Source organism: Emys orbicularis, chromosome 3, assembly GCF_028017835.1.
Source record: "Emys orbicularis isolate rEmyOrb1 chromosome 3, rEmyOrb1.hap1, whole genome shotgun sequence".
Taxonomy (NCBI): domain Eukaryota; kingdom Metazoa; phylum Chordata; order Testudines; family Emydidae; genus Emys; species Emys orbicularis.
The window spans coordinates 64696730-64715217 of NC_088685.1; the positions used below are offsets into that span (position 1 = coordinate 64696730).

The 18488-nt window shown below is 40.5% G+C and overlaps 1 protein-coding gene and 1 long non-coding RNA gene across 4 annotated transcripts in view; one reads left to right on the forward strand and one right to left on the reverse strand.

The window, feature by feature from the left end:
• The window catches only part of LOC135876850 (uncharacterized), a 1011314-nt gene that overhangs the window by 720195 nt on the left and 272631 nt on the right, over window positions 1–18488 (forward strand). The gene's annotated exons all lie outside the window — the stretch shown is intronic.
• HMGN3 (high mobility group nucleosomal binding domain 3) overlaps window positions 6769–18488 on the reverse strand; it is a 30802-nt gene continuing 19082 nt past the window's right edge. The window contains exons 2-7 of one of the 2 annotated variants that reach the window (XM_065401341.1): window positions 17350–17400; window positions 14302–14331; window positions 13434–13481; window positions 8606–8719; window positions 8387–8486; window positions 6769–8084 (exon numbers count right to left, since the gene is read on the reverse strand). In XM_065401341.1, the coding sequence (XP_065257413.1) occupies window positions 8071–8084; window positions 8387–8486; window positions 8606–8719; window positions 13434–13481; window positions 14302–14331; window positions 17350–17400 (357 nt within the window). In that variant the 3' untranslated portion in view covers window positions 6769–8070. Of the gene's footprint in view, window positions 8085–8336; window positions 8487–8605; window positions 8720–13433; window positions 13482–14301; window positions 14332–17349; window positions 17401–18488 lie in introns of those variants that run through there. The other variant, XM_065401340.1, reaches the window with a different exon arrangement.

Below are 18488 nucleotides of genomic sequence, written 5' to 3' on the forward strand. Positions count from 1 at the left end.
TGTGACTACAGCTCCCGGCTCCATCCCCAGCTGCAGCCCTGGCCCTAGCCTTGGCCCCTGGCTCCCGGCCCAGCCCAAGCCGTGGCTGCCAGCCCCGACCATGGCTCTGCTCCCAGCCCCACTCCCAGCTGCAGCCCCAGTCTTAGCCCCTGGCTCCTGGCCCGGCTGCAGCTCCAGCCCCGGCCCCCTTACATGTGTCTGTGCCCCCCCCCCAGGAAGCACGGCCTGTTCCCAATCACAGCTCCCGGCTGCAGATGGGGTAAAGGGGGGGGAGGGAAGGGCAATGTGAAAAGTTTGGGGACCATTGTTATAGAAGGTAATGTCATATTTCAGAAAAATACTTCCTCCAAAACAAAAATTAAAAGAAGTTTCAGTATTAAGAATAGAGTTACAAAAATCATTTCAGCACTGTCTTCTGTATTATGGAAAACAGGGTAGGGAAAGAGTAGTAATACAAACACCTTAACAGTTAAGTTCAGAGTAATTTAACCAACATTAAAAGCATAACTCAAAGCCTCAGGGGCCTCTCTTATGGATAAACAAATGCAGAAAATCCTCAAATTAGGGGATTTTATCATAGGAACTATCTAAACTTCCTAAAATGAGACAAAATAAAAAGTTGTCTGTGAATATGAAAGAACATCTTGATAGACCACATAGTGTATACATATCAAAATCAGATCTCAGAATACTGCTGTAAAGTTGGAACTAACTAAAATAGCACACCTGAAAGAGGTGTGTTTCCTAAGAGTCCAAATCCACTGATGTAGACAGGCAGGAGTGCTGCCAGCTTTTCTGCCGCCCTAGGCGGTGGAAGGTCCCGCCCCAAAATGCCACCCCCCACAGAGGCGGCGGAAGGTCCCGCCGCCGAAATACCACCACAGTCGCCGCCCCCCAAATTGTAGCGCCTTAGGCGACCGCCTAGGTCGTCTAATGGGTTGTGCCGGCCCTATAGGCAGGTCTTCAAAACAGAATTGGTCAGCAGAAACACTTACTCTTTGAAACTCCAGAAAACTTTTCCTTCAAGTTGGTCCCTTAACTTAGCAGAATATAAAATTGCTGCTTGATTTTCCTCCAGGAAAGCATCCTTAGTTTTCTCCGCAGGATAGGGTCACAGCTCCATGTGTAATATTAACAGGGATGAATGAAACTTGTGGAATTTGACATTTTAAGTCCCTGGAACTTTATTTTCAGGTTTCAGTAAAACTGGTTTCAGTTCACAAACCAATGCCTCTTCTCCCCACTTTATAATTTTAAGCCATCTTCCCCACTGATTCTGTGATGTTTTAAATGTAATCAATAAACCTGGGGTGGCCGACCTGTGGCTCCGGAGCCGCATGCAGCTCTTCAGAGGTTAATATGCGGCTCCTTGCATAGGCACTGACTCCAGGGCTGGAGCTACAGATGCTAACTTTCAGTGTGCCGGGGGGTGCTCACTGCTCAACCCCCTGCTCTGCCCCAGGCCCTGCCCCCACTCCACCCCTTCCCCCAAGGCCCCTGCTCCCAAGCCTGCCATGCCCTCACTCCTCCCCCTCCCCCATAGAGCTTCCTGCGCATGCGAAACAGCTGAAGGAGGCGCTGAGTGGCGGGGCTATCGGCAGGTAGGAGGCGCTGGGAGCAGGGAGGGCGGGAGCTGATGGGGGGCTGCTGACGTATTACTATGGCTCTTTGGCAATGTACACTAGTAAATTCTGACTCCTCAGGCTCAAGTTGGCCACCCCTGCAATAAACTAAAGCTGAGCCTGGTTATATTAGGGATACAAGACCCCCTCCTAACCCCAAAAGACCTGAACTCTCACACGTGTATTCATGTACTTTATTTTTCCAGTATGAAGTCTCTTCCCACTTCTGGTGTTTCACTTCTCTCTTCCTCTCCCTATTAGACTTTCTCTGCACAGCTGCCAAAGAAGCAAACCCAATGGTGGCTGTCAAATTTTCAAATCTGTGACACTTGAGTGCAAAGTTAAGGAAAACAAGTTTGTCCATCCTCAATTTTCACTATTGTAAAGCAAGGGCGTAAGTCTTCCACCAGCTGTCCCAGTGATGTTTTGGTCTTGCTAGTCCAGGAGAAATGTTTGGGAACTGCTGCTGCTGTCATTAGAAGAGTTGAGCATCCAGGGTTGCCTTTTGCTCCCACAGGCAATAAGGGACAGGTGAGAAGTAACAGCACAAGAAGTGAAATGCAATTAGGGAAAACTCAAGGAAGCTCGCTTACTTTTGCTGCACAAGAGTCCTGTTCCCTCCTACTTCCCCACAATAAGCCTCACTTTGAAGTGAGTTATCTCCCCCCTTTTCTGTTTCACAATATTGCCAGGCCCCTAATGTAATGAGGATTGAAAATATAATAAATTTGGGGTTCTTTTGGCTTTTGAGTCATTAGGATTCACATTTTCAAGCTTTTCTCCATAAGCATAAGGACTAGGATTTTTTTCAAATGAAAGCTGAAATTCTCATGTAATCGCAAGACTACAGGTACCAAGACTTTTAAGAATACTACCAAATATCACTAAAGTTGGCAACATACGTTTCGACACAATGTTTGAAACCGCTGGTTTATCTTTGAGGAAGGACTAACTTGGTAAAGCAAAAGATGGAAGAGCAATGGAAAAAGGAAGGTTGGGGTAATTAGCCCTGCTGAAAGAATAAAAAATCTTGTGTAATTGCAGAGCCAACAAGACACTTAGAACCATATGTGGTCTGGTTCAAAGCTAACGTCTTGGTGTTCACTTACCTCCCCTCCAAATAGATTTCAGTCTGTCATGGAAATGTTATAGATCACTTTGATCTCTTCATCAAAAGACATTTAAGTCTACTAGCACTATCATCCATTCGTCTCTCACTGAGACGGCCATCTTCTTGCTAAACAATTAGCTTACTATGTGTGAAGAATTTTGTGCTCCTGTTTCATGAATTTTTTACTTTTGTATTTAAGGGCAGAACCATTTTAAGGATATACTTTAATTTCTATTGTATACATTATGAACTTCAACACTCAGCTTTTAGTATGTTGCACTTACTAGTTTTCTGAAACACCTTTCCCCCCGCTCCAAATGTATATCTTTTCACTTGTTACTTCTTTAAAATTGTATTTATCCTTTCTAGCCTAAATCCAGTCAATTAGTACTTTGTTTTCCTTTTCATTACTGAAATCCTGTATCTATTGCAATTATGGCATCAACCTACTGACTTTTAAACTTGGAAAAAAACAAATAAATACAGCAATACTTGAAATATCCTACTTTCATTTATTTTTAAGGCCCGGAGGAACTATTAGTTCATCTTATCTGACCTCCTGCATATCACTGACCAAAGATTTCACTCACTCACCTCTACTGAACCCAATAACTTGTGTGTGACTAAAGCACATCTTCCAGAACGGCATCCATTCTTGATTTGAAGACATCAAAGAGCAGAGAATCCACCACTTCCCTTGGTAGTTTGTTCAAATGGTTAACCTCCCTCACAGTTTAAAAATATATATATATATCGTGTCTTATTTCTAATTTGACTTTGGCTTCAGCTTGCTATGGCTTTCTCCTCTAGACTGAAGAGCCCTTTAGCGCTCAGTATTTTTCTTCCCATGAAGAGGAGGGTCAAGTCACCTGTTGATCTTTTTGACAAGCTAAACAGATAGAGCTCTTCAAGTCCTTCTCTGTAAGACTTTTTCAAATAATGTTTGTGGCTATTTTCTGCAGCCTCTCCAATTTTTCATCATCCTTTAAAAAAATGTTGACACCAGAATGCTACATAATATTCCAGTATTGGTCTCACCAATCCCATAGACAGAGGTAAAAAAATCACCACCCTCTTTCTCCTTATTACTCCCCTGTTTATACAGAACTCGAATTTCACATCCCCAGTGATTCCAAGGGTGGAAAGCCTGGATGTTTCTCATTAGTGAGCTATTTCGGGTGAGTGAGTGTGTGTATTAGAGCTAGAGGACTGTGATACATGATTGTATTCACAGTCAAGGGAAGCAGAAAGACTGACGCAGGAAATGGGCTAACTATCCCCTTTATAGGAACCAGCCTGGTTCTTGGTAAATAAAGCCATAAATTGTGTAAGCATTATTAGCGTAGATGAGAAAAGAGGAGAACTGCAAAACAAAAATAGCAATAAGTAGTTTCCCTTTTTATTTTGCATTACATTTGATTTCTAATGGAATTTAACTTTCATGACTACTGTAACAATCTTTAAAAGTAAACTTTAAAATGCAAAAAGCAAAACAAAGTTAACAGTAAAAGGAAAATATTTTGAAAATTAGGTGGTTTTAAAACTAATACAGATATGAGAAAAATCAGAACTCTACTAGACCATTACAAAAAGGAAATGACACAATTCTAAAACACCATAAGGCTGCACAATAGAACAGATCTTTACAAATTCTAAATATATTGGTGATTAGTCCTTGAAGAGCCTTAAAATGGCAGTAATAGGATTTTCAATCTGAACCTCAAATTCAGTTGCAAGCAATAAAACTGAATTGGCAGAGGGATAGAATAACATGGAAGGGACAATTAGATGAGAAGCAGAATTTTAAATAGATTGTAAGCATTGGATAAAAGTGGCTGACTGCTTAATAAGGAGAATTATGACAACAGGAATTTAGTAATATATGAAAAAGAGTTTGACTTACAATAAACAGCGATATAATATTTTTAAATTAATATATGATAAAACCATCATGAATGCAAGTTAGATTGAGAAATCTACATTTTATGTTGAAAGTTCAACCTTAACTCAACTCTGTTGTGCTTATGCCTTAAAACATGGTCTCTTTATATTATAAAGGATTTGTGAAATACAATACAGTAACTCCTTACTTAACGTCCTCCCGCTTAACGTTGTTTCAAAGTTACATCACTGCTCCATTAGGGAACATGCTCGTTTAAAGTTGTGCAAAGCTCCCTTATAACGTTGTTTGGCTGCCTGCTCTGTCCACTGCTTGTAAGATTCTGTGGAAGAACAGCAACTTTACAAGGGAGCATTGCACAAGTTCCTCTTCTCCACCTCCTCCCCCTCCCTCCCAGCGCTTGGAGGGGGAGGAGCAGGGGCGTGGGCGTGCTCCGGAGAGGAGGTGAAGTGGGGGGTGGGAAGAGGTGGGCCTGGAGTGGAGCAGGGACAGGAAGAGTTGGGCCTAGAGCATCCCCCGGCAAAGTCGGCGCCTGTTCTTCTCAGGGGAAGCTGCAGCTGCTGTTGCGCAAAGTGCTTCCTAGCATCCTCGCCTGCAGCGGGCTGTGCCTGTGTGGGGTAAGCCAGGGGCACTTCCCAACCACAGTACAGCACAATAATGTACAGTATATAATGTCTTTTGTCTGCCCCCAAAAAATTTCCTTGGAACCTAACCCCCCGCATTTACATTAAATCTTATGGGAAAATTGGATTAATTTAACATCGTTTCACTTAAAGTTGCATTTTTCAGGAACATAACTACAATGTTAAGTGAGGAGTTACTGTATCTAAAATAAACTGAAGGTTTTATATAACCTGACCTACAATAAGTACCTGCAGTCCTCCAATTTGGCTTTATTTTGAAATCTACTGAACAAGAGAATCTGTTTAATAGTTTTAAATATTTTAAACCTCACTTACTTTGAATCAGTTTAAAAGCCTACTTGTAAAAAAGTTTAAGCTTGATAACTAAGCTTTAAAACTACTGAGCTAATTTTCTTTAAAAAAATAGCTTGCCATGAATTCTAAGGCACCTGGCACCTTTAAGTTAGAATTTTATAGCTAAAGCAATTTCAGAAGTAGCTCCAGATTACCTAGAGGTGGTCTGCAGATCACCAATTGACTACAGACCACAGTTTTAAAGCACTTGTTTGGTTAGAGGCATGGAAAGTGCCAGCATTTTGAGGGTTAAAAAGAAGTGTCCCCTAAAATCCCATAGAGTGCTTTGAAAATTTTACGCAAGGGGTTTCAGTGACTGGAGATGGGGGGGAAAAAAGAAAACGCCACATACATAAATTTCTCACTTTTTCTGAAAATCAGAAATCTTAAGTGGATAAACAGGAATTTTAGGGATCTAGAATTTTATGGAAGTTCTTCTGAGTGGGTTTTTCTGGGAAAATGGTTGGTCTTATTGTTAAGGCACCATACTGGGAGTTAGATGATCAGGGTTCAAAGCCCAGCTCTGCCACAGACTTACAGTGTGACACTGGCCAAGTCACTTAATCTCTATCTCACTTACCATCTATAAAATGGGGGTAATTCTACCTTTCTAACCTGCGGCAGTGGGGAAAGCATAAATTCATTAATGTTTGGGAGTGACTCAAATATTATGGTGATGGGGGGTGGGGGGCATATGTATTTAGATTGATAGACCCACCTCAACAGGGCCTGTCTTTAGCAAGCAAATCATAGAGTGTTGTGTAGGAATCACTCTATGAAGAGGAATAACTGCTTCCCTTCTAATTGAATCATCATCTTTATTGTGTCCCCCCCATCACTACCCTTATTCTCAACCTATTTCCAAAACTGTAAATTCTTTCTTAGATGGTAAGCTCCTTGGTGTTGTGACAGCAAGTCCTTATGCTATTGCACAGGGCCTATCAGAATAGAAACACTGATCCTGATTGTGGCGTTGGGTGCTACTATTATATATACATATATATAACAGAGAAGCTGAATAGAAAATGTACTGAAGTGGAGGGAGGGGGGAGAGAGAGAGGTTTTCTAAAAAATTAACACCAGGCTACTTCAGATGACAACTTGCTTCCTAAATAATAAAGAAGACACTAAGGTCAAGCAATACAGTCATTTATTTATTGACTGAAACAAACAAAAGTATCCCCAGACATAATGGCCACCACTTCAGCAATACAAATAAATGTCACTGAACAGGGAACATTCCTTTCTCACCTTCCCACCCCCACAAACAACAATAGAAATACTAGAGTTCCAGAAGAGGATAAAGAGAAAACTATCAAAGGCGCTTATAATGAGCTGAAGAGCTGTAATGTATAGGTACTAAAGGTCATTAGCTAATTTACCACCACCACAAGCCCCTCAAAAATACTTTAATTGTTCCATCTCTACCACATACCAAGTATAGTGCTGTTTAACAGCAATTGCACTACATTTACAACTGTCCTCTGCTGAAGCAGAACAGCAATTACTATTTTATGTTAAATTTGGGGCTGTAGATAGAAACAAGAGTTCCATGTAATAAGCTGCTAAAATTAAAAACTCCTGTATTAGATGAGGGGGGGGAGGAGGGGCAGGGAGAGAGGAAGCAAAGCTGCTCCTGAATGCCTTTCAGTTACTGTACATTTGCTTCAATCAAGCAATTCATTCTGTTTTGGTATCTCACTGTATGTTATACTGGTACAGTAATACAAAGTCTATTCAACTGTGATAGTAAATACGAATACACTGGTTCATATTGAGAAGGCCATTAATATGTGGACCATTGAAAATCTTGACCTGTTACTCATATGTGGACATTTAAATATGTTTATCAGAGACCAGCAAAAAGCATCAAACGTAGTGCATGCAGAACACAATAGTTGCTAAACCATTTAGTCTTCCACACAATAGTTAAAAAATGAGTCAGGCATTCCTCAGATTTAGAGAAAACATTAGGAGGCTGTAGATTTGCAGGCAAGGAGACCTTTTATTTTAATCCATTAATAGAACCCAAAATAGTCAGCAGGTGGCCACATCTATCCATGTTTCATTAAAATCACATAAACCCTAAGTACAAAAGCACCACTGATTATTGCTCTAGAAAACTGCATGAAAAATTCAAATACACACAGTAAAAACCATCACCATACGCACAAGACTTAATTTCTTAAAGCAAGTGTATGGAATGCTGATCCAATTTGACACACATCTTCCAACGCTAAGTTGATATTTATATTACTTGGCAGCAATGGGAATTTCTAAGAGCATGGTTATGAGAAGGGATATGTTCCTATATAGTTTAATATGTCAACTATCATCGTCCTAAAAAAATTAGCATTTACAAAATACTTGATAAAAATATCTTTTAAAAGTTGTCCAAGAGGTACATAAAATCAACCCAAAATTTTCATGACAATTCATTGGCTCTTGTCACCTACAGATTCAGTTCTCTGTGCCTGCGAAGGGGAAGGGAAACAAAAAACAACAATTACTATAAAGTTACTGCTCCATGTGTAAAAAAAGCCCCCACACTAGCACCTTCTCCTTTGATGCATTATTTGCAACTGCTCAGTTTCAAACTATTTCAGTATTATGTTTACAGACACAACAGGTACACACACACTTGTCTTCATTTATTGATCCCTGCTTTTCAAAAGCCATAGAAGCCTTACCTGCCAGCTTCCATTGTTCATAATGAAAAGCACCACACTACTATCTGTTTCTATTCACTGCACACATGCAGAATGCTCTACCGTACCCTTAACTTTCACTGTTTCAATCTGCCCTTTTACTGACAGTGTGCTGGGTGGGGCACCTCTGGATGTTGAAACACTAACAGTTGAGCGAGAGATGCGAATCTGCAATAACATTATGGGCAATAAAAAGAAACATTATGAACATGCTATCAATGGCTGAAAGATTGAATAATTTTTTAAAAACACTGATTCAATCAGTGGGAGGTCTGTGTGGAAAGTACCTCTTCAGCTTTATTTTCACCATTTTCAGATGGTGTAGTACCTTCCTTTGCAGCTTCTTGTTTTTCATCCTTCTTTCCTTTAGCACCTTTGTTAGCCTTTGTTCCGGGTTCCTTCTGATAGAGGATCAAAAACATGGAGAGAGTGTGCATTAGAAGTTGTTGGATACTTGTTACTATCTATGAACTATCTACTGTATGAGTAAGTTGTGTGTGACAAATTAGTACAAAATGTCAGCTACCTCTCTAAAGATGATCTGGAATGCTTTTACCCGCAAGTGCCAAAGTTGAGGGTTCTAAAGCTCTCCTGCAACTGCTGCCATCACTAGCAAAATTTAACTGAGACTCTATTGTTTCTCTTAATTTTCAGGGATTTAAAAAATTACTCTAGTAGAATAAGAAAACAGTCCATATATCATACAAAAACAAACCAGGATGGACATACATATCAGAACAAGTACTGTCTATTAAAGTCTTATACAGTCAAGCACATTAATTGGACCAGAATCACAGCTGAAGTGATGGCACAGCACTATTGGATTCAGTGGAAATGCACCAACTTACACTGGCTGAGGAACTAGCCCCCCTGTGTCTTAAGGATGTTAGAGAACAAAAATTAAGTAATTTTTGCTATTTTAGGCTTGCATGTTTCTCTTTGGAAAGAACACCCCAGATGGTAGGGGAAGTAGAAGTGGGTGGCAACCTAGGCAGCAGTGACCATGAGATGGTTGAGTTCAGGATCCTCACAAAAGGAAGAAAGGAGAATAGCAAAAATACGGACCCTGAACTTCAGAAAAGCAGACTTAGACTCCCTTAGGGAACTGATGGGCAGGATCCCCTGGGACGCTAATATGAGGGGAAAGGAGTCCAGGAGAGCTGGCTATATTTTAAAGAAGCCTTATTGAGGGCGCAGGAACAAACCATCCCGATGTGCAGAAAGAACAACAAATATGGCAGGCAACCAGCTTGGCTTAAAAGAGAAATCTTCAGCGAGCTTAAACTCAAAAAGGAAGCTTACAAGAAGTGGAAATTTGGACAGATGACTAGGGAGGAGTATAAAAATATTGCTAGAGCATGCAGGGATGTAATCAGGAAGGCAAAGGCACAATTGGAGTTGCAGCTAGGAAGGGATGTGAAGGGTAACAAGAAGGGTTTCTACAGGTATGTTAGAAACAAGAAGGAGGTCAGAGAAAGTGTGGGACCCTTACTGAATGGGGGAGGCAACCTAGTGACAGAGGATGTGGAAAAAGCTGAAGTATTTAATGCTTTTTTTGCCTCGGTCTTCACAGACAAGATCAGCTCCCAGACTGCTGCACTGGGCAACACGGTATGGGGACGAGGTGAGCAGCCCTCAGTGGTGAAAGAACAGGTTAAGGACTATTTAGAAAAGCTGGACATGCACAAGTCCATGGGTGCAGATCTAATGCATCCAAGGGTGCTGAGGGAGTTGGCTGTTGTGATTGCAGAGCCATTGGCCATTATCTTTGAAAATTTGTGGCGATCAGGGAAGGTCCCAGATGATTGGAAAAAGGCAAATATAGTGCCCATATTTAAAAAAGGGAAGAAAGAGATCCCAGGGAACTATAGACAGGTCAGCCTCACTTCAGTCCCCGGCAAAATCATGGAACAGGTCCTCCAGGAATCTATTTTGAAGCACTTGGAGGAGAGGAAGGTGATCAGGAACAGTCAACATAGATTCACTAAGGGCAAGTCATGCCTGACTTGATTGCCTTCTATGATGAGATAACTGGCTCTGTGGATATGGGGGAAGTGGTAGATGATATATATCTTGACTTTAGCAAAGCTTTTGATACGGTCTCCCACAGTATTCTTGCCAGCAAGTTAAAGAAGTATGGATTGGATGAATGGACTATAAGCTGGATAGAAAGCTGGCTATATTGTATAACAAGGACAAGTGCAGAGTCCTGCACTTAGGAAGGAAGAATCCCCTGCACTGCTACAGACTGGGGACTGACTGGCTAAGCAGCAGTTCAGCAGAAAAGGACCTGGGGATTACAGTGGATGAGAAGCTGGATATGAGTCAGCAGTGTGCCCTTATTGCCAAGAAGGCCAATGGCATATTTGGCTGTATTAGTAGGAGCATTGCCAGCAGATCGAGGGAAGTGATTATTCCCCTCTATTTGGCACTGGTGAGGCCACACCTGGAGTATTGCGTCCAAGTTTGGTCTCCCCACTACAGAAAGGATGTGGACAAATTGGAGAGTCCAGCGGAGGGCAATGAAAATGATTAGGGGTCTGGGGCACATGACTTTCGAGGAGAGGCTGAGGGAACTGGCCTTATTTAGTCTGCAGAAGAGAAGGGTGAGGGAGGATTTGATAGCAGCCTTCAACTACATGAAGGGGGGTTCCAAAGAAATGGAGCTAGGCTGTTCTCAGTGATGGCAGATGACAGAACAAGAAGCAGTGGTCTCAAGTTGCAGTGGGGGAGGTCTAGGTTGGATATTAGGAAATACTATTTCACTAGGAGGGTGGTGAAGCACTGGAATGGGTTACCTAGGGAGGTGGTGGAATCTCCATCCTTAGAGGTTTTTAAGGCCTGGCTGACAAAGCCTGGCTTGGATGATTTAGTTAGTGTTGGTCCTGCTTTGAGCAGGGGGTTGGACTAGATGACCTCCTGAGGTCTCTTCCAACCCTAATATTCTATGATTATATGTTAATGAACCAATATCCTAGAATGGTCACACAGGGAATTTCACCAGTCAGCAGTAATAGAAAGGCAAGAAGCTATGAACAGAAACCCAATTGGGGGTGGAGGGAAGTTACATTATCATCTGGAGATTTATTGTTGTTAGATAGAGGAACAATGGGCTAAGACCGATTATTTTTGTATCTGTTCTATCCGCTCCATGTGTTCCAGACCCACTTAAGAGTACCTGTCAAGACCTGCAATACCAGTAGCGGCCTATGCTTAGCTACCCAATTTTGTAAAGACTTTATGGGGTTACAAAGGTAAGGTTGAGGATTTGGCATTGGGTGTTGAGATTGATCCTGATAAACAACATTTAGAAGGAGATGTTCCATGCTCCCCACTTTTCTGCTCCTCCCTCCCCCCCACAAAAAAGAGTCTATTACTGTCAACTGATATATTAAGATCAAGCTTCCTTCCATTTATCTACATAGTAACTACTTTCTGAGTTTTAATTTTTAGCAAGTATGTATACATTCTAGGTAAGTCTTCACATTAAAAAAGGGACAGTTAAGTATTTGAGTTTGTAAAACTGTTATATGTTAGCTTTGAACACTAAAAATTACCATATCTGAAATTACTTACAACATAATGTTAATCAGAAATTTCTTATTAGTTGATCAAAGTATAAGCTTGCTCATTTTGTGTAAGACTTGCTCAACTCTATCAAAACCAAATTTAATCCCAGTCCTTAAATGTAACCAAATTATAGTTTGGGGAAACAGGTGGTTGTTAAAAAAAAAACCCAGCATATTAAATTAGTTCTTATTAAAGAATCAAGTCCTGGAAATATGCCTCAAATATGTCCTCTTTTGTTAAGGACATATATTGAAGCTACATTTTTATTACTTGTACTGAAAAAGATAAAACCTACCACATTCCCTTCTTTAATAAGCTCCTCCCTCCTTTTTTATATAAACCTCTTTCCCTCAAACTATAACAATCGCATTTTGAGAGAACATGATAATCTTAACATTATTTAGTCAGTAATATCAGATATGATAGGTTTACACTCAAAATGTGCCAAGTCACAGAATCAGACACTCATATACTTGATCTTAAGATTCTAATACAGGGATCGGCAACCTTTGGCACACAGCTCGCCAGGGTAAGCACCCTGGCGGGCCGAGCCGGTTTGTTTACCTGCCATGTCCGCTGGTTCGGCCGATCGCGGCTCCCACTGGCCGCAGTTCGCCGTCCCAGGCCAATGGGGGCTGCGGGAAGCGGCGCGGGCTGAGGGATGTGCTGACTGCTGCTTCCCAGCGCCCCCATTGGCCTGGGACAGCGAACCACGGCCAGTGGGAGCCGCGATCGGCCAAACCTGCGGATGCGGCAGGTAAACAAATCGGCCCAGCCTGCCAGGGTGCCAAAGGTTGCCGATCCCTGTTCTAATACTTGTCAAGCAGATATATACACTGGGGAGGGCTAAAACAGTTTCCTCCCCAAAAAATGGTTTTTCTGGTACAACAATTGTTATTATTTTGCATCCGCCTTGGGCCCCAATAAATCTGTTTTCTGAAGTACATTTCTAGAACTTCTCTTAATAGTGTCTGAAACTATTTTGACTGTATTTGGCCTAGAAAGTCACCACCACCTCATTTAGCCATATCTTTAATTCTACCTTTAGTTGTAATCAGCATCCTTGGCAATCGTTGTATTTTCGTAAGAAAAATATGTATAAGACAAGAGCGTCTCACTAATGGGGGGTGTACTGTCCATTTAGTCAAGCAGGGAGGGCAGAGCTGAAAAAGCTGACACACTAGTGTGGGAAATGCTTGGTCCCAGGTTGGTAGCAGAGCCACCTTGATCAACCCTGCAAGTGCAGGAAAGGTGAGCTCCATCTCTGGGGAAGGAAAAGATGTTGCTACAGTGAATAGCTATGCTTAGGAAGCAAAAGTATGCGGCTGACAGACTATGCATTGCAGGCAGACAGCAATACATTTAAATTGGGACAGGTGGGTGTGTGTGGGTGTGGGTGTGTTTTGCTTTTAAAGATAAAACATGAAAAAAATGTGGATGCTTCAGAAGTTGTCCATGAACATTTGAAACAGATTGAAATATGCAATGCAAAAACAAAAATGCATGATTATTTGGTTATAGTGATTTAAATTACAGGAATTTTACCTTTGTGGTTTTCCTTGGTTTGGGTTCAGGTTTTGGTGGAGCAGGTTTCTATAAAACATTTCCAGTTACAAAATATATTAGATAATTCACTACCTGCCTCCCACCCCCACCTTTTCCTTGCTTCCTAGTGTGCACCTCTTAAAAGACCAGAAAAGTTTAATGTTCAGATATACCTCAACTGACACCACAGACTAACCTAGCCTGTATCTATTGGCTCACCACATGCAGGAGTGAAAGTAATTTTGGAGTCATTTTAAGCGTCTAAGAGGGAGTTTGGTGTGAACCATTAACAAAAGCCCACCCTCCCCTTTAGCCTATCTGTAACAGAGAGCTTGGGCTATCTAATGTGACATTGCTAGAAGGTTCTTCCTCCTCCATTCCTCCTGAAGTGGGCTATTTATTAATTATTGTTTTTAATATATGAACACACATATGTCAAGCAAATATACTGGAAAGAAGAAGGGAGATTTTCCCCCTCCCACTTGTCCTTCTACCCATATCTAACAAAGAAAAATAACCAAAAAGTATCAAAAATATCAAATCCAGCCCTGCTACAGTGGCCCCCAGTCTTTCACAGAGGAAGATGCATCTTCACAACCAGCATCTGTTGACCTATCAGGAGATAGAACTTCCAGAAGTGCCAAGTCACATTTTGTGTGCAACAGGCATACCAGTGAAAGAAAAGAATACAGTTCTTTTTAGGAGACTGTGTGCCTTTGGTTATATTAAAATAAACATCCTTCCCTCCAGAGAGCTTTAATGCTCTTCAAGAATAAATCAATCAAACAAAATATGACATCCTGTTTGCTTGGCATGAGAAAGCATATGCCTAGGAAGGTGTACACCAACAGCTCTTAGGAATACTTACAGCTGACAATCTTGCCGATCGTCTTGTGGGCTATAAAAAGGGGAAAAAATGTTGGTAGGCTTTCAGCAGATCATAGTCAAACCATGTCACTCATTCATTTGATGATAACTTAAAATATACCACTAGGACAACAAAAGTCCTTACTGCCAAATACACATAAAGGGTGCCGCCTCCACTGGATTTTTCGAGTTTTAAAGAGACATAGTGAACTTGAAATCCAGCTGCTTACAAAAAAAAAAAAGTTCAGAAGTTTCAGTGACTACAAATATTGACAGATTTTGGAGCAGGTGCAGTTTTACAATAACAGTGACCTATTTTATAAGTGTTTATCTCACCCTTGTTGCTGTGTGAAAGGCCTATGCAAACAGGAGAGAATGACTGACTACACATCGGAAACAGTGAAACTGATTCTACATAGGACTGTCAAAAGCACAAAGCAAGTGAACTGAAATATTGAGGAAAAGAGTGTTTCTTTAATCTCTTAGCTGTTACTTTTAACACTGTGTAAAAATATTTTCTGACAGAAATGCAAGTTAAGTTGATGTGTCCCATAGTACAGTGCTGATATTTAAAAGAAGTAAATTAAGGCCCAATCCTGCAGCTGATATCATGCGGGTACAGGAGTCCACCTGCACAGAGCCAGTTGCAGGAGCAGAGGGTAAGCATTTGACTGTTTTTCCACTTAAAGAAAATTATTAAGAGAAAAATAAGAGATGTGAACTCCCCTCCCCACCCACAAATAAAATTTAATGTCTCTACTTTTTTCATAAGTCAAGTGTGGAAGATGAGAAAGTCTGGGAAATATTATTTAAAAACACGTTATCTTGTTCTCCACTCCCAGGCCCCTGAATACATTACAACTATAGATGAGTGAATGAAGCTGGCTACAGAGCATGACTAAAGAGATCATGTGTATTAAAAACTGGAACTGGGTTGTAACAGGGTCAGGACAAAACCACGTAACTAGTCCCCGACTCAGCTCTATTTGTACTGTTTTGGCCAAGGCTTTGTCTTGGTTAAAAAAAAAAAAAAAAAAAAAAAAAAACATAAAATTTGGTCTATGCTACAAAATTGGAACCATGTTTACATTCAGTTGTCCCTTTACCTGATTTGTAACCCATCCCCCAACAAAACAGAACCTAAAGATGAACTGAAAGGCTAAAAAAAACAACAACCCACCACCTGAAAAACGTATGTCAAAGGTTCTGCATTTCTCCTGCAACAGATGAGGCCATCAACACCTGAGGAGTACAGCCAGCCATGTTCCATGTAATGATTTTAATGTCCCTTACTAGTAAACACCTACAGGGTAAATAAAATCTTGAACTTGGTCTTGGCAGGAGGAAGGTTTTGTCCAAGAAAAAAACAAAACAAAACAAAAAAACTGATTTTCAGCTGTCTAGTATTTATACATCATTCTAAAATCTATATGTCTCTTCTCTTAGTGATTTGGGATATCTATTTGTTGAGCACTATCAGTTTTCACAGCACCACTGTTAAACAGATTAAAAAGACAGCATTTCAATTAGTTTGTAAGTACAGAATTGTAGATCCCGTGTACCCCAAGTCCCAGCTTAAATCTACATTTACATTCCCTGGTTCTCTAGAAGGCATTTGAACAATAGAAGGTACAGATAAGACAGCACTCTTCTAAATCACAATGATTTAAAAAAAAAAAACACACACAGAGAGACTACAACGGCTTTGGTCATGTAGTAGAGGGTTTTACTCATTGATCTGCTTCACTTAAGGGTTTGCACTGACATCAGGAGCACAGTGAGTTAAACACAATTCTTTAAAAATCCCTGAATGGAGAGGGTAGGTTGTTTAACTCTCTTGTCCCATTTTACCTAGAAGCTATGCTAGCTGATTGCATCTCAGTCCTTATAGGTAACAGAAGTTACATACAGAAAGCTATAATGCCCTTGTGAACAAAGCCATCATATCTATTCTTGACTCCATGTCCACGATGGGTGTTCTTGTGTTTGAGCGAGAACAGGCTCTTTTGAAACAGTTTAGAAACCTTGCAGGCACTACTAGTTAGAAGCTAGAAACGTTCATTCTTTATACTGGTATCCAATGGACATCAATGATATCTGTCAAATCTTTTGGGGTGAGGGAGGGGAACCTTAGGACTGCTCTCCTTCAAAATTATTTTATTTTGAGGAAACAGTATTTAAACATGGATACAGGAGAAGAATCTGTATTGTTTTACGCAAAGTAAGTCACATTAAAAGTTTAATACTTGCCTAAGGTATTCTTTTTAACCTGCCTTTGTAATAACAATATTGTATAAGATATAATAGAAACTACATAAAACTCTCAACTGTACTAATTTGTGCAATCATATGCTTCTCTTCTTGATCTTCTAGGAAATGTCACAGGAAGACATTGCTACTAAGAAGCTAAAAACCAAGTTGCCCTTTTCCAAAGAGCTCATTTATTCCTTCAAGGGGTTATGACTGAATCTTGCTATTGTTTTGCCCCTTCCACTGCACCATTTTTTTTCTAAATGACTGAGCCTCAAGTCAGCTTCCTTGTCTTGGCTCACTAATTTTTACATTTTCTGGAGACCTATAATTTATGTTCTTACTCATGTTTTCAGTTCAAATATGCCCTTTGGAGAATGTTCATAACTTTAAAATAGAGGAAATTCACTGTTAATTCACCTGAATGTTCATTCAGTTTTTGAAATCAAAGCAGTGAACTTCCTTACTGGATTTAAAAGAAGGGGGGGGGGGGGGGAGAAGCTAAATTCCCATGGCACTAGGATTCAGGATCCTTCCCCATTGACTAACATGCTACTGGAAAATGCCTCACATAGCAATGCATCCTCTGATTCTTCAATGCCAAAGGATTAAATTTTACCAAGTAAACCAAATCTGTGGTACATTTGCAGTTTTAACACCAATACCATAATTCCCATAAAAACCCCTCATCATAAGTGGATCTCTATGAAGCAACAAATACTATTTAGTCTTGTAAAACTGGGAATCTCCAATTTAATAATTAAAACTACAATAGATGAAAAACAGGAGTTATACTTGCCTCTTGTTTAGTTATTTTTGCTGCATCCTTGCCCTCAGCACCCTCTGGAGACTGAAGAGAAAATATTGAATAAAGTCAGCTATTTTATTATGCATCTAGGGAAAAAAAGCATTGGGGTTATGACAAAACATGGATTAAAATAAAATTACTGGTCTATATGCCACAATAACTGAATTCCCCTTGAAAAGAGATGTTTGTCAGACTTACAAGTTAGGGCTTGCAAACCAAACACTATCAAGTAAAATCATTCTAGATTTCCCAAGGAAGAAACACAGGACTGATTATCAGCAAAAGCTGGGACTGCTACAGAGCAGCACATCAGCTCCATAGCAGCAAGTAGGTAGGCAACACCTTGCATCACACAGTGACAATCCCAGCCAATTAACAAAAAACATCCACAGGCTCCAATGGGAGTACGAGCTAGTCAACAGTTGGTAGGATAATGGTTTGAAGTGAAGCCCTGAGGTTTGCTCTAACAGGGATTTTGAGAACCCCTGGGAAATTTAACTCTCCTCCTCCCACACATACACTCCACTAGTAATTAAGCAATATCAAGCCATAAAACACAAATATATTGAAATGAGTTGAAAAAGTTAAATTCAGTCTTCTTATGCCTCAGATTCAGCTTTCATTATTGCTTAACCTCCCTCATAGCCTCCATCAAAATAGTTCAAGTCAGGTTTGCTCCTGCTTACTCTTTCTTACCTGCGTCATCTAAAAGGTACAGAAGAGCTTACTCGATTTAATTATAAGCCCACTTACAGTTAAATCAGGTCTCTGTTATGTCAATTATTAACTATTATGTTTATGGGCCTACACAACAACACTTCAGGGCAGGGACTCTCTCATCTTCAAAGTTTGAAGTGCTTACAATCTAAACAGATAATCCAATGAAAAGTGACTAACAGTATTTTGCAGTCAGGAAGGAAGGAAGAGGTCTATGGAAGGGGAAGAGAACACAGCTTTGAGGAGAGCATTTTTTTTTAAATAAGAGCAGATAGTTCAGTTTTACATATTTTTTCTTTGTTTTCTCTGATCAGGTACAAGAGCAGGAGTAGATAGGAATGTAGTGGCGATCAGTAGTGGAAAGGTAACCAAAAGAAACTGATTTTGAGAAGGGATTTGAGGGAGTAGAACAA